Below are 12,435 nucleotides of genomic sequence, written 5' to 3'. Positions count from 1 at the left end.
GCGGGCTTCAACACCAGAAGCACGAGTCGACACCACTCTGACGACCGCTGTGAGGTGGCTCGGTGCCATGCAATCACGGTGTGATGATGCGTTATACTTCTAACGGCAAAGCCTGCTCAGAGCTTCCTCCTGTCCTCTGCACTTGGCCACTCATTCCTGCTTCCTCAGTTGCTCCAGAGCAGCTATTTCTGGGGCTTTGGTATACTTGTTCAGAGAAATTACTCTGGCTTAACAACACAAGTATCAACAGCGATTTTGGAAGGCTTTGTTCTGTTCAACCCATTCACAAATGGCTGGCAACTTGGAGGACAGGAGAAGGAAGTTCCTGAATGGACTTTGTCATCAGCTATATGTTGTGACGTACACTTCTATGAATAATGGTTACGAGCAGAATTCTGAACTCTTCCTAGACAGGTTTGCATGATATCCTGTGCCCCAGCCTAGTGAGTTCCCCATGTGCAGGTCTTTGCTGGGACACGCGCTAACAGAACCAAGCCTGGCTGTGCAGCCTCCCGCTCCCCTGCTGCCTTTGCTCAGGCCATGCAGCCCACTCCCTGATGTTAAGGCAGGATCAACTAAATGCCTAAGACATTTCAGATAAACTTGTTCTTAAAACCTCTCTCAAGCAAGACTCCTCTGATTTAATTTAAACTCCTTTCTCCCTGCCCTCTCTACCACAAAATACAGAGTGTTGATTCCCTTTCTTCTGAAGCAGCACATTTTAAAATGCTATGGTATCCTCAGTCTTTTCTTTGTAAATCTAAGAAATCTTTTCCTGAAGGAAATGTTTTCTACATACTTGGTGGCTCTTGTTCTCCTCTGGACTCTCTCAGACTGATCAACACTTTCTCAAGCGCAGATTTCCTTATGAAAAACAATGCTCAGATGAATTCTTGCAATAGATCTTTGAGCCTTTCAGAATAGGAATTGTAGCACTGCTCTATTTTGATTCTAAATACTTCAGAGATGTTACCATACTTGGTGTGGTGAAAATACGAAGGGAGCTCTAGGTACCTGCATGATACATCCTGCATCGAGACATGTTTTAGTACAGTCACCAAAGTCACCTCTTGGGCAGCTTCATACCAGCTCTGGACACAGCCAATACTCCATTGAGACTGCCACTGTATGGGAAAAGGCAAACCCAGCAGTGGGAAAAGGCAAACCCAGCAGTGGAGATTAATCACTTGAGATTTTCTAAAAGGTCTGGACTTCTGAAAGAAAGAAACGCAAGAGAAACGCGAGAGAAACGCGAGAGAAACGCGAGAGAAACGCGAGAGAAACGCGAGAGAAACGCGAGAGAAACGCGAGAGAAACGCGAGAGAAACGCGAGAGAAACGCGAGAGAAACGCGAGAGAAACGCGAGAGAACCAGTCCTCCTGACATGAAAGGTGTGAAGTAACAGAAACAGCCTACAAAAACATGACATTCAAGAAAGAATATCGATAGACTGATTTTCTAAGTATCATTTGAGCACTGCACTGGAAGGCACTGGAGCAGATCTAAAGGAACATCATCTTAAAAGAAGTTAGCAAAAGCGGAGGCTAAACACAAGAGCCTGAATTTCCCCCCTTTCAGACTGGAGGTAAGCAGGAAAACTCTGTTCACAGACAAGCAGAAATAAGAGCCAGAGATTCAAACAGAGGACCCACCAGAACCCATAACACAAGAATGTATGCTCTGAGAAGCACCTTAAGTCTATAAAAGGTGGGATGCAAAAAGCACAGAAGCACAGTTGACTAGAACATGATCGGCAATGACAACAGCAAAAAAGGAGCTGGGATTTACCAAACCAGGAAAAACTCTCACCTTCTCCACCACCAGGAGATATTCTAAATCAGCTGAAACTAGAACTCTGAAGAAGAGGGAAGAAGTACACCAGAAAGTGATCTAGACTGCACTGCAAGGGGGAACAGGAACCCTTCAACAGATGGTGACCAGAATCTACATGGTCAAGTCATTGGCCACCAGATCAGGAAGGTTTCTAGCCTCTGAAGCAAAAGGTCCAGCAGGAAAGACTGGAGTATTGGAGCCTTCAGACAGGGGTAGGATGTCCTTGATCTTGCGGGAGCTAGGAGAATCAATCACGTCCTGAGGTCAAACTGATTGAAGAAAGAGAATCACAGAGAACACAGCAATATACCTGACAGTGAAAGCAAAATGACGGCACGGCAGGATCCTGGTCACTGAGCTAATCACAAGCCAAGTCTGCAGCATTTCCCAATGACCCAGGCAGTAAGCAGGCCTATCACGGGCCTCTCTGTATCCGGGAATATCAAACTGGATCTCTCGTTTGTGGTCCAGAATGACAGCGCTCCTTCGGTCAAGCTGCCAGGAACACGGAGGAGCCTGGCACATAAACCCTGGAAAAATTCACACGTGGTGCTAACCTCCACCCTTGAATTTTCATCACTGTCATGTGAAGTAGAGGAATTTGGTTCCTTCCTGCTTTTGTAGGACACCACCAACCTCTCTGCCATACTGCAATCTGCCTCATTAAATGTCTCACTGGCTCGTAGTGTGGCAGCTCTTGGCCTTCTCCAATGTAGCTTTGATCTTAGAACTTTTGTGTCTATCACATACTAGTTTCATATCTGTCATAGTCCTTTTGTTTATTTTTATGCCTGTCATGAAAGAATATTACACATCTTGAATTTGACGCTGTGCATCACAGGGTACATTTTCCTGTCAAAGCGAAATCAGGATGATGTGAAGAAAAAAGGTGTGTTCTCTGCAGATTCGTGTTACCTCTCTGCTTTTCCCCAGACACTTACAGTTTGGTTTTGAATATTTATTGTAGCCATTTTCCAAATATTGATATGAATGATTACCTTATAAATTAATTTTTAATAGCCTTTCTTCCACAGGGAGCTTTAAGAAATAAATAAATTGCAAATCTGAAGAGTATTCCTTACTTGATTCCACTGATTTCATTAACTGGTTATAATTTCAATGGTTGTGCTAATTTATTCATTCTTTAGTGAAATCAGCTGCCCTGTCTTTCAATATATTGAGGAGGCAGGAAATTAAAAGGAGGGAAGGAGAAAAAAGGAGGCAAGGAAATAAGGGGTCTGTGCCGAAGCGGAGCTATTTCAGCACAAACTTCCTTCCAGCCGTTGGATAGCTGAATGTCCGTCCATGGACCTCAGTTTCCTGAAAGATGTGGCACCTAAAAATTCCTGTACTCCCTTGTGCACCCCTCTGACCTTCACAAGTACGTAATGCTAGATGAAAATCTGATTTTTTTTTGGCTACTATGTGAAAATCACAAATGAAAAAAGGAAAAGGCTCAATGTTTAAGATGTTAAATACTTTAACATGTAGCCAAGCTGGCATTCACCAACCTGCATGTACGTTTCAGAGGTGCAAGAATAAATGCTAATGCTGTAATTTGTTAAATGCTTCTGACAAGTAGCAACTTCAATCACCACAAATTCTCCCAATTTAAACCACTTTCACATAAATTTAAACTTTTCCTAAAACACCCAAGTAAGATTTTTCCACATAGGCTGAGCAAGGCTTTTAGAAAACTCACGGCAAAGACCATTCCACTACTGAGGAATTTAGAAATGTAAAAGACGTTAGCTTCTCTATGGGACATTTTGTTCTCTAGTAGAAAACTGCTAAAATTCAGTAATTAGTAAAGTGAATATAACTACTATTATCAATAACCACGGAGCATACTTTTTCTCACACTAAGGTACATATCACCTATTTCTTGAAAATAGTTACATTACTGTTTTACTTTTCACTTACCAGACGTGAAGCTGGGCTACTAGAAACCAGGAATTCAAAGTATCAGGCATTTGGCACCCTGGATGGGAGGGGGGGAAAAAAAACACAAAACCAAAACTAAATATTAATATGAATTCCACAATGTTGTGCACCTAACAGAAATTCACTACACCAAAATCTAAATACATTTTAGTAGTTTAATTTCTGGCCCTAAATAATACATACATATCAGAAGCCAACATCATTTACCATCACACTTGTGCTTAAACTCCAGAACACGCAGCCACAGGACGCTGTAGATTAAAACCACCAACCAACCACAGAAGCAATTTCTGTTCCCAGATTTAGCTCTACTCCGATAGCCGCTGGGTTTCCCAGAGATGCTTTGTCCATACGCATGTTCACACTATGGATCTGTACGTTAGGACATGAGGCTGGAGATTTAGGCTATGCAGCACAGAAACCGTACTTCTCTTCCTCATGCTTGAAAAACATGGACCTATGGGTTATGCGCACATTAAGTCCTTCAGGACCTGTCAATCTTAAAGCTTCCTCCTAGGAAGTCACCTCTCTATCTGTCTCCTGGAGAAGTTTTTAAGAGGAGTATCTAATGAGAAGGGTCTGACACAGTCACCTTGGCCTACCCAGCACCGGCTCTTGTCTTCTGGACTGTTCAAATCGAGCTATAAGAAGGCCAGAAAGTATTTGGAAACGGAGTCTCTAGTCAGATGTGCCCCAAGGAAGTCAACTCTCTTTTTTATGTTGAGTATATTCCTTCCTGACTCCTACACTGCTTGGCTCTCAAGTATTACCAAGGAGATCCACCTCGATCATGAAGAACTTTTCACAGTCTCTTATACGCCAACCGTGGTCAGGCAACCACCAGAAGAACCAAGCAAAATATCACTGTTCCTCCCTTCTCAGAGACATGACTCCATCCGCCTAGGCGGTGCCAAGCTCCAGCACCAGCGCCCATGCATCACCTCTAAGACAGCATAAAGACACTAACAGTCTATGTTTGGAGATTAAATACAAGTTTCCCTCACCCTTCTCCCCTTTTGGCTCTCTCATGCCTATTAGAAATAGTTCATGTGCCTAGAAATGAACACTCTGACCTAAAGGCACGCCAAGGCACCTCTAACCAGGGCAAGAGTACACAATGCTGGCATTAACCAAACCATCTCATTAAAGGAAAGTTTCACAGGCAAGATTCAGAGTAAAACACTTATTTCAACAGACAGAGGTTTCTGAAGTAGAAGTTACCAGTCTCCCACCACAGAAATCATTCTTCAGTGGAAAGCAAAGCTCACACCTCTACCACTGGAAATACGGAAAGTATTTAAAGACCTATTCAGATCTTCCCCAGGAGGGAAGAATTTTTTCTCTAACTTTCCAAGTATTGCACTTCTATTTTTATAATTCATTTTTAACCTCTATATTAGGACTGTCTAAATCGTAAATTTAAAGGAGGAATGGCTCCTTTAAAGCAACAAGCTTACCCTCAGGTATCAGCTTTTTAAAAAGAGCGCAATTCTAAAATCTGGGGTGTTGGAACACCTTATTCTGGGAAACTAACAGGAGAGAGGTCCATCCTACAATTAAACAGAAAATTATTCCTTTCAGAATACAGTTAGATACAGAAAAAATGTCTGATGGTAAAGCTACCTGTGAAGTTACTGTGATTATTATCAGCTGGAGGGGAAAAAAAAAAAAAAAAATCTATTCTGCCCACAGAGCACATTGTGTTTGCATGTCTGTGTACGGTAAGAGACAGGAATGCTCGGGATCATGAGGACGTACCTCTTCCTTAAAATTCATCAGGTAAGGGATCATCTTTGCCACTACCACAATTTTAGGAAGGACGCAATGGGACAATATCCCCACATCCTGCAAAAAAACCAGATGCACTACATCAGCATTCCCCTGAGCACGACAGCAGCACGTGCCTATAAGGCACCTGATGGGCTAAGGGAGCCAGAAGAATCCAGAGTCCTGCACATAAACTCCCGCCCTTTCGAGCTCCTTGGTAGGCCCACCAGGAGCCACCGGAAAGGCCGTGCTGACAGGGCCAGCTCTTCGCTGCTGCAGCTGCAGGGAGCAATTCACAGTACTAACAGTTAAGGATGAATTCAAGGTAACCCTGCACTCCACGTTCATCAGACAAACTTCAGCTCTGCTCTCAGTACTGCCTACCTGATCCTAAAAGCTCCTAAAAACTCTTCTGATCTCTCAAGTGTAAGGTTAGGCATGAAACGCTCTCCTCACAGATGGCCACCTCCTTCATTTTGTCAGAACTACCCCAGCTCTGCAAGCTCTGTGCACAGAAAGCCTGGCACCAGTAATCTTGGTATTGCCTCTACTACTTCTCTGTTCTCTTTAAACAAGAAACAGCTGAAGTTCTAAAACCCCTCCACCTTCCACATAAGCAGCACAGTACAGACATTTGGGATGTATAAAGCAGAGCTCCTAAAGTTTTGTCCACGGATGATCACAAAACAAAGAGACAACAGAATGGCAGGCGTAAGAAAATTAACTGCAGTTAATTAAAAAATTAACTGCAGTCTCAATTAAAACACCTCCTTTGTATCCTACAGCCATCTCATAACTTGCAAATCCATAGGCCATATTTTGGGAACTACTGTTCTAAGGCATAAGGCGGCAGTTCACAGGGTTACTACGCTCCAGAAAGCCTCAGAAATTTCACTCGGTATCAGCAGAAACACACTGAGATAGCAAGACAGCCTGTAAGACATGAAATGCTACCGCTGGCCTAGTCCTCAATGCCGCACTATCCTGTCTTTACACTCTATGTCACCTCTGTCAGGGAACTACCCGACAAAATCCACACAGCATTCCAAGTTCCGTAAGGTCACACTGCAGTCGTTATTCATGTCACAAGATAACCACACCACAAAAGCATGTCCAGAAACACTGAAGAAGGCTCTACGAAGAACTGGTCCTGATCACCCGGGGTTAAGGAGCCCAAAAATGGTTTTACACGTGCACAGATGTACAGTTTCCAAGGCCAGCTCAGTAGGTTAACAACACTCATAAATGGCAGCCACAAAGCTCCTAAGCTATCCAGAGACCAGAGCTGACTCTGTGCACTCCACCTGGATATCCCAACACCATCCATCTAGAGCCAGAAGTGCTGGGGGCATCAAAGCATAAAGGTCTACACAGCCAGCTCTGGCGCAGACAGACCTGAGCTGGGTCTCGTGCAGCACCAACGTGACTCTTAGAGCTCCTAGGCTGTGCAATCATAGAATCACAGAACAGTTTGGGTTGGACAGGACCTTTAAAGCCCATCCAGTCCAACTCCCCTGCCAGGAGCAGGGACATCTTCAACCAGATCAAGTTGCTCAGAGCCCTGGCCAACCTGGCCTTGAACATGTCCAGGAATGGGGCATCCACCACCTCTCTGAGCAACCTGGGCCAGTGTTCTACAACTCTCACGGTAAAAAATTTTTTCCTAATATCCAGTCTGAATCTGCCTCCCTCTATTTTAAAACCATTACCCCTCATCCTGTCACACCAGGCCCTGCTGAACGGTCTCTCCCCATCTTTCCTGCAGCCCCCTTTAGGCACTGGGAGACCGCTCTAAGGTCTCCCCAGAGCCTCCTGTTCTCCAGGCTGAACAGCCCCAGCTCTCTCAGCCTGGCCTCATAAGAGAGGTGCTCCAGCCCTTTTATCATCTTTGTGGCCTCCTCTGGACCTTCTCCAACTGGTCCATGTCCTTCTTGTGTTGGGGGCTCCAGAACTGGACACAGTACTCCAGGTGGGGTCTCACCAGGGCAGAGTAGAGGGGGAGAATCACCTCCCTCGACCTGCTGGCTACGCTCCTCTTGATGCAGCCCAGGATGCGGTTGGCCTTCTGGGCTGCAAGCGCACATTGCCGGCTCCTGTTAAGCTTCTCGTCCACCAGCACTCCCAAGTCCTTCTCCTCAGGGCTGCTCTCGATCCATTCTCTGCCCAGCCTGGATTTATGCCTGGGATTGCCATGACCCAGGTGCAGGACCTTGCACTTGGCCTGGTTGAACTTCATGAGGTTGGCACGGGCCCACCTCTCCAGCCTGTCCAGGTCCCTCTGGATGGCATCCCTCCCTTCCAGCGTGTCGACGGCACCACACAACTTGGTGTCATCAGTGAATTTGCTGAGGGTGCACTCTCTAAATCCAATCCATCACGTGGGTGTGCAGCACCCACATCAGCATGGTCTCAGAGACACCTGCGCTTGCTGCACCACCAAGGGAAAGAGCCAAGAGTTAGCTGCTTCCTGTTCCTACCAGTCCTGCAGCCTGCTCTTCTGGGAGTGAGCTGCAGCCCTGGCTTAAGCGATGCCCATCTTTATTTGAAAAACGAGCAATTCAGGACAGAAAAAAACAGCTCCTGACTAATCTAGTTTGACGAAGACATGGTGAATTGAACCGCAATTTGCATATCTCGCTTCATGCCATGTTCCCTTCTCACCACCTACTTTATGCCACAGCTGCTGCCCATCAGACCCTTCCATGTGCCACTTCAATTCACCAGCACAGCAGAACAGTAAGTCAGTAAAAAACTGGGCTGTTTTTTTTCAGGGACCTAAACAGGTCACCAGAGGACATGAGAATTGTCCAGTCCAGAACACAGGCAGTGGAAGATGGAGAAGTGAGCCTCTTCCCTTTGACCACTGCTTCAACTGAGCCACCCATGGAATCACAGCCTAAAGTTTCTTCCTTGGCAAATCCAATTTAAAAGGTTCCTGCCCACCCCAAACGATGTATGTTTCAGGGGAACTAATTTTTAAACACGGATCACATGCTTGTTAAATTTTAGAGCTAATCCCCCAAACAGCTGCAGCTGTAAGTAGACAGAAGCCAAAAGCTTCTCACATCTGTTCTTACATGAAAGCAATGATTTTTTTGGGACCACAGCCATAGACCCCAACACCACAGGCACTCCTGTAACACCAGTGGGTGCATCACACACTCTGTCCTTACGTAACAATGTTCTCATGTCAATGCAAACATAGGTGTTTCTGAGTGTAAATTCAGATATGGACCGGCTACAACTTGCACTACAAAGAGAAAATGGTGAAACTTGAAAGAAAGGCTGCCTGCTGCTTGCCCCTTTAAAGCGAGGGGCAGCTCTGGGAATTTGCTCTTTAAAACAGTGAGACAATATCAAGAACACAACTGAAGTCATTTTAATCAGTATTGAGCCTTAAAATCTGTGCCAGCATGTTTTTTCACAGATGTGTTTTGAAATTCCTCAAAATTTTCATCTAGGGCAACGTCTATACTTCTTTGTATAATTAACCTGTTAAGCAGAGATAGTGAAACACCAGGTAAAAATAGCACAGCCTCTAGCTGAGAGGCAAACATGACAAACAGAAGAGAACTTATCAGAGAAAGCCTGAGAGGGCATGCAGCCGGGGAGAGGTGTGCGCACAGGAAAAATGAGGTTCTAATTTTTTAGAACCATTAATGATGAATCCTACTGCTCACAGAGTTCTCTCACTCCTGCAACCGCTGAAACCACATCACAGTTTTGGAAAACCTTCTGAAAACCACTGGAAAATCTTGCAGCAGCAACACTGTGTACCAAACCACCCTGAATAAGCTCTGCACTAGATGAACACACAAAACTGTCCCTTCAGCTGATCTCTCCAGCAGCAGCAGCTGCCCCAGCCTGTGCTGGTGCATTGTAAAGGCCTAAGAAAGCATTTGGAATCGCACGAATCCAGGTGACAGACCAGAGCCAGGCACCGGGCTTACTACCACCTACATCACACTGCCACGGGAAATAACGCACGTAAGGAAATAATATTACTGAAGTTTATGTAAGTCTCAAAAACACGTCTTCCCCATTCTCCAGCCAGATTTGATACTGATAAAAGTAGCAACAGATTTTTTAGCTAATAGCTAAAAAACTGTGGAACATGGAAAAGGCATCCCAATTCGAGCTGATATTACTCCCATATACTTAAAGGAGGGACTTGCATCTCCGTCCTACCCGGTCAAGAGATGTGTCCCGGGCTAATGCTGTCACGGTCAGCGAAACGGAGAAAGTCTCCAAGTTCTAGCCGAACCTGCCTAGACCACGAGGAAGACAGACAGGTAGGACGCTGTGATCTAACTGACCCTGCATCATATAAAAAGCTGTGCAAAACATAATGCTGTGGTACATTCAGCTGCTACTTAACCAAGCACTGTTAGGGTCTAACAAGTCTTTTTGCTGTCATATGTACTGGTATAAATGTATCTAATGAACTTTCATCAGAAGTTATCTCACCAGGGCAGTAGCTCAAATAGCCTCAAGTCCATCACTTACTGTTAAAAAACTCCTCGTAGTCAGTTTTCTCCACGCAGCATGTGTACATGCGCAAAGCCGCTACCTTAATTTTCTAAAGAAAAAGAAAAGACAATACTTAAAGTATTCATCATGAGAGCTAGTGAACACTTCTGTTTTCTTAAATACATACATTACCATTTTCTGAAAAGAATTCTTTTGAGAATCACCATCACTTGAGTTTTTCAGGAGCACATTAAACTATTCTGTCTCCCAGGAATGACACAAGTATTTGCCTTGAGGCAAAAAAAAAAGATTAAATGGCTTCCTGAATACCATTCCAAATCTAGCTTGATATAATCCTGTCATTACAGAAAAATAAATGAAATGGCTTTCCCTACAGAAACTCCAAAGATCACAATTCACAATTCCTGGTTCCCTCCAATAACTTTAATTGATGCGTACCACTCAAAAGAGGTTTGTATAATTGAGGTTTTAAATATTAAAGAAGTGACATACCAGACATGTCCTAAAAATACCTTTTTTTCCCTACAAAAATGAAAATTGACCAACTGAGCTTCACAAGTGAGAAAGGAATCTCAAATGATGAATGATATGAGGTACACTCAGGTGCTCTGGCACTTCAATTTTGTTCCTGGCCTGCCATTGCCCCAGGAACACCTTCAGTGCAGCACCTATTACAAAGATTTATGTGCTGAAGCTTCAAACAGCACATTGACAAACTAATTGACAGCAAAGATCTCAAAGGGAAAAGCCATCCTGTTTACTAACATCAAGGGAAGAAAAAAAAAAAAAAAAACTGAAAATTCCAGAGCCCACTCCCCTGCCTAAGTGAGGAAGGAGCACTGGGTTTGGGTTCTTTTGTTTAGGTTTTTTCCTTTTTGATTGTTTTGGGTTTTTTTGGTTGTTTTTTTTAGTGACATATACTGTGGATCATCTCAGCGCTCACTGTACTACAGAGATGAGCACTGTGCCTGTCAAACGGCACTCCAAATTACCAAAGTAATTACTTCGGTCCCCTCCAACCACAAGAAAAATAAGGAAGTTGCAACTGATCTCCTGTTGTGGAAACACAAGAGCCATTATTTTTCTCATTCAGTAACCTCAGGCTTCCGTCAAAAATCAAGCATATATCTCAGCTTGCTGCAGTAAAATAATTTACACTGCTTACTGGAGTTCTGAGGGTTTCTTTTTAAAAGGAAATGCTGCCTCACCTGGAAGTAGAGATCTCCCTGGTGACAGCCAATGCCCCAGAGCAGGCGTTACTAGACTTTAAAAAAGTATCATAAAGAACAGTCCCTGCAGCCCAGCCCTTAAATAAGGCAGGTAAGACAGGAGAAATTGGTGACATTTAAGCACAGAAGTTTCAGGGTGTAGCAGAGGTGTAGGGGAAGGCAGAAGAAAAAGGAAAAAAGCAGAGAAATACTAAGAAACTTCCCTAAGATCTCATAGAGAGCACTGGCTAGGTCAAAAATGAACTCAGGTCTCTCGGGCCCTAACCACAAAATAACTCTCTCCAAACCCAAGCTCCCCAGCCAAAAGCAGGCAGTAAAGAGTAGCAATTAAGGGGAGCTCTGAATCAACACTTAGCGCTAACAAGAATCTTTATTACAACAATATGTACACAAGCACATGGGAGAGAAACTACTCTCTCATGAGCTGTAGGGTCACCTGATTAAAAGCAACTGATTTTAATCAAAATACCCAACTCCCTTAAGTGTCAGTTATCTTTTCTTTTATTTTCCTTCTGAGGAGCAAGATGCAATCAGCAACAGTTCCAGATCAGTCTTGGAGGACATCCACTCTGCCTTGCAGATATTCAAAGCACCTTACAGATTTTAATTCCAGCACAGTTAGGCTCAGCTCTTCCTTCAAGCTGCCTTTTCCTTCTTTTATACTTTGTTCTAGTTCAGAGCAAAGAAATTAATAATTTAATCTGTCTTCTTCCTGCTGCATAAGGAACTGAAGGTGTCTCCTACATAACTGCTCTCATTCAGCCAATGTTAACAACTGCTTTGTGAAAGGGCCATTTAAAAAACAGGAAAGAGGAGGACCTATTTGTGACTCTGCCCTAGTCAGCTACTACTGAACAGCGACTCCAACAGCAATCGTAAGGTATCTTACTGCTGTCCATCTGGGAGACCCTCCCGTCACAGGAGTACAGAACACTGGAAGAGGTTCAGAGAAGGACAACAAAAATCAAAACATGGAAGAACCCCAGTAACAGAACCAAGTTAGACTAAGTCTCCTCAGTCCAGAGAAAGACTCGGACATTACGGAATACATGAGAGTATAAAATCATCAGTGGAAGGGAAAATGTGAACATAGACCCCAAGGAAAGAACAATCACAATTTTTAAAAAAATATAAAATAAAAAGACACCAACTGAAAACAACAGTACTTCTT

At 44.0% G+C, this 12,435-nt stretch overlaps 1 protein-coding gene across 2 annotated transcripts in view; it reads right to left on the bottom strand.

The window, feature by feature from the left end:
* The window catches only part of UQCC1 (ubiquinol-cytochrome c reductase complex assembly factor 1), a 48,734-nt gene that overhangs the window by 26,335 nt on the left and 9,964 nt on the right, over window positions 1–12,435 (bottom strand). For both annotated transcript variants that reach the window (XM_086760770.1, XM_086760769.1), the window contains exons 5-6: window positions 10,051–10,123; window positions 3,757–3,814 (exon numbers count right to left, since the gene is read on the bottom strand). In XM_086760770.1, the coding sequence (XP_086616896.1) occupies window positions 3,757–3,814; window positions 10,051–10,123 (131 nt within the window). The remainder of the gene's footprint in view (window positions 1–3,756; window positions 3,815–10,050; window positions 10,124–12,435) is intronic.

Source organism: Chlamydotis macqueenii, chromosome 16, assembly GCF_036417535.1.
Source record: "Chlamydotis macqueenii isolate bChlMac1 chromosome 16, bChlMac1.mat, whole genome shotgun sequence".
Taxonomy (NCBI): Eukaryota; Metazoa; Chordata; class Aves; order Otidiformes; family Otididae; genus Chlamydotis; species Chlamydotis macqueenii.
This window is presented reverse-complemented; position numbering and strand designations above follow the sequence as displayed.